At 38.0% G+C, this 2,020-nt stretch overlaps 1 protein-coding gene across 1 annotated transcript; it reads left to right on the forward strand.

Annotated features, from left to right (window-relative positions):
* Positions 1-815: 815 nt before the first annotated feature.
* On the forward strand, positions 816-1,973 carry LOC120349379 (gastrula zinc finger protein XlCGF17.1-like; the record flags this gene model as incomplete). The annotated part of the gene is made up of 2 exons (XM_039419358.1): positions 816-951; positions 1,425-1,973. Coding segments are annotated over 2 exons (685 nt in total), but the record flags the coding sequence as incomplete, so codon positions are not given.
* Positions 1,974-2,020: the final 47 nt, after the last annotated feature.

The following is a 2,020-nucleotide window of genomic DNA, read 5'->3' on the forward strand; positions in this document are numbered from 1 at the left end:
CCTATGGATTGGGGTACAGTTAAGATTTAATTCACGAAAACGTCGACAACCCCAAATAAGTCTTTAATTTGCACTAACCTTGGAACTGGCGAGGAAGTGGACTGTATCTCGTGTGTAGAAGTTACTGCTGACGATATCCTGTCTTATGCGTAGGCCTATATGATATTGCACATATATCACGAAACGAAACGAGGTAATTGCGTTCAGCTTGAACGCCACGGAACGGAACGAAAAACGATGGTGACTTCTCGACAACGCTTCTTGAAGGTGGTTAGAAAGATAAACAGGGAGGATGAAGGAGGGGTGAGGAGAGAGGTTATCTTGCCTCTTTGGGAGGGGGGAAGGGGAGAAAGCGCAAACTAATCAGCCCACAATCAAGGCTGCCGATCCTCCGTGAATCCACCAACATGCATGATAAACATGCATAGTTCCAATTTCATAAGTACTTCTGTATTTCTCAAATAATACTATTCACCATTAAATAATATATTAATAATAATAATACCATTAAATAATACCATTCACCATATTTGATTAATTGTTGTTCATCTATTTCAACCACTTGACAATTGGCAGTCAGATTAATAAGTTTGTAGTGGGGAGTGTTGTGATGTAGTATTAGGATAAATTTACATTTTGTGATCAGAAAAATAATTATTCTAATCTTTCAAATAAACATATATTTCCAGAGCTATAAATTTCTGTGTTTGTATGTTGACGTAGCAATGAAATACTTGTTCCCAAACTCTGCTCTCATTTGATCATAGTTCCTCTGTTTGTGTATGAGCAGTGTTGTGATTTGAATATATTTGCAGATGGCGACAGTTGCAGTAGATAGCAGCCAAGAACCAGCGCCAGAGTGCAGCACTGCATTCGCTCCAACCGATAATGACTTCAGCCAACAACATTATTTAATCCCTGGCTACAATCTAATATTCATCAAAGAAGAAGGTAAGATATAACTGTGTCTTGTTAGTCATATCAAAGAAATGTATTTGACAACACATACTTGAATCAAATAAGCTTTCAAATTAAGCTGAGAAACACTGTTCAAGAATAATTATTACTAAACAAAATCCAAATTAAATGCTGCAATTCACCACGAAGACGTCTTTCTGCTACTGCAAATATTGACAACATGGTAAACAGATAGATGGAAATTCGATGAGCGCTACTATTCAAAATGTATCTGTTAGCCCGGGAATCGGACCCAGTACCTACTAATTGCCGGTCAGGAATGCTTACCCTTAAACCAAACTGACAATCTCTGGATAGCAGCACTCATTTTATAGGAAGCCATAGCGGCCAGCCAGTCTACAGATGGAAATTACTGATATATTGCAATTATTCAAATGTATTTTCCATCTGTTCAAGAATAGTTTGTTGTATATGTTCTCAAGTAATATTGTATTTTTTTTTTGTAGATTCCCAAGATGAAGAAGACATTTCAAAAGAAGTTGACTTTGGCGCAGTGAAGAGTGAAGCAGAGATGTGGCCTTCTATCAGCGGCACTGCCAATGCAACAGAAGTTGGTGGACTGGATGCACATTCAATCTCTCCAGTGGAAAAGTGCACTGAGCCAACTGTAGCTGGCAAAGAGACCAAGCTCTACAGCTGTGCTGACTGCAGCTATAAAAGTCCATGGATTTCTGCTTTGAAAACACACATTAGAACACACACTGGGGAAACACCATTCAGTTGCAACTTCTGTGACTACAAATGTGCTATTTCAGCCAATTTGAAGAGGCACATCAGAACACACACTGGTGAAAAAACATTTAGTTGCGAATTTTGTGACTACAAATGTTCTAATTCAAGTGATTTGAACAGACATATCAGAACACACACTGGTGAAAAACCATTTAGTTGCGAATTTTGTGACTACAAATGTGCTAATTCAGCCAATTTGAAAGATCATATCAGAACACATACAGGTGTAACACCATTCAGTTGCGAATTTTGTGACTACAAATGTGCTATTTCAGCCAATTTGAAGAAACATATAAGAACACATACAGGT

This window comes from Nilaparvata lugens, unplaced genomic scaffold (assembly GCF_014356525.2).
Source record: "Nilaparvata lugens isolate BPH unplaced genomic scaffold, ASM1435652v1 scaffold9737, whole genome shotgun sequence".
Lineage (NCBI taxonomy): Eukaryota > Metazoa > Arthropoda > Insecta > Hemiptera > Delphacidae > Nilaparvata > Nilaparvata lugens.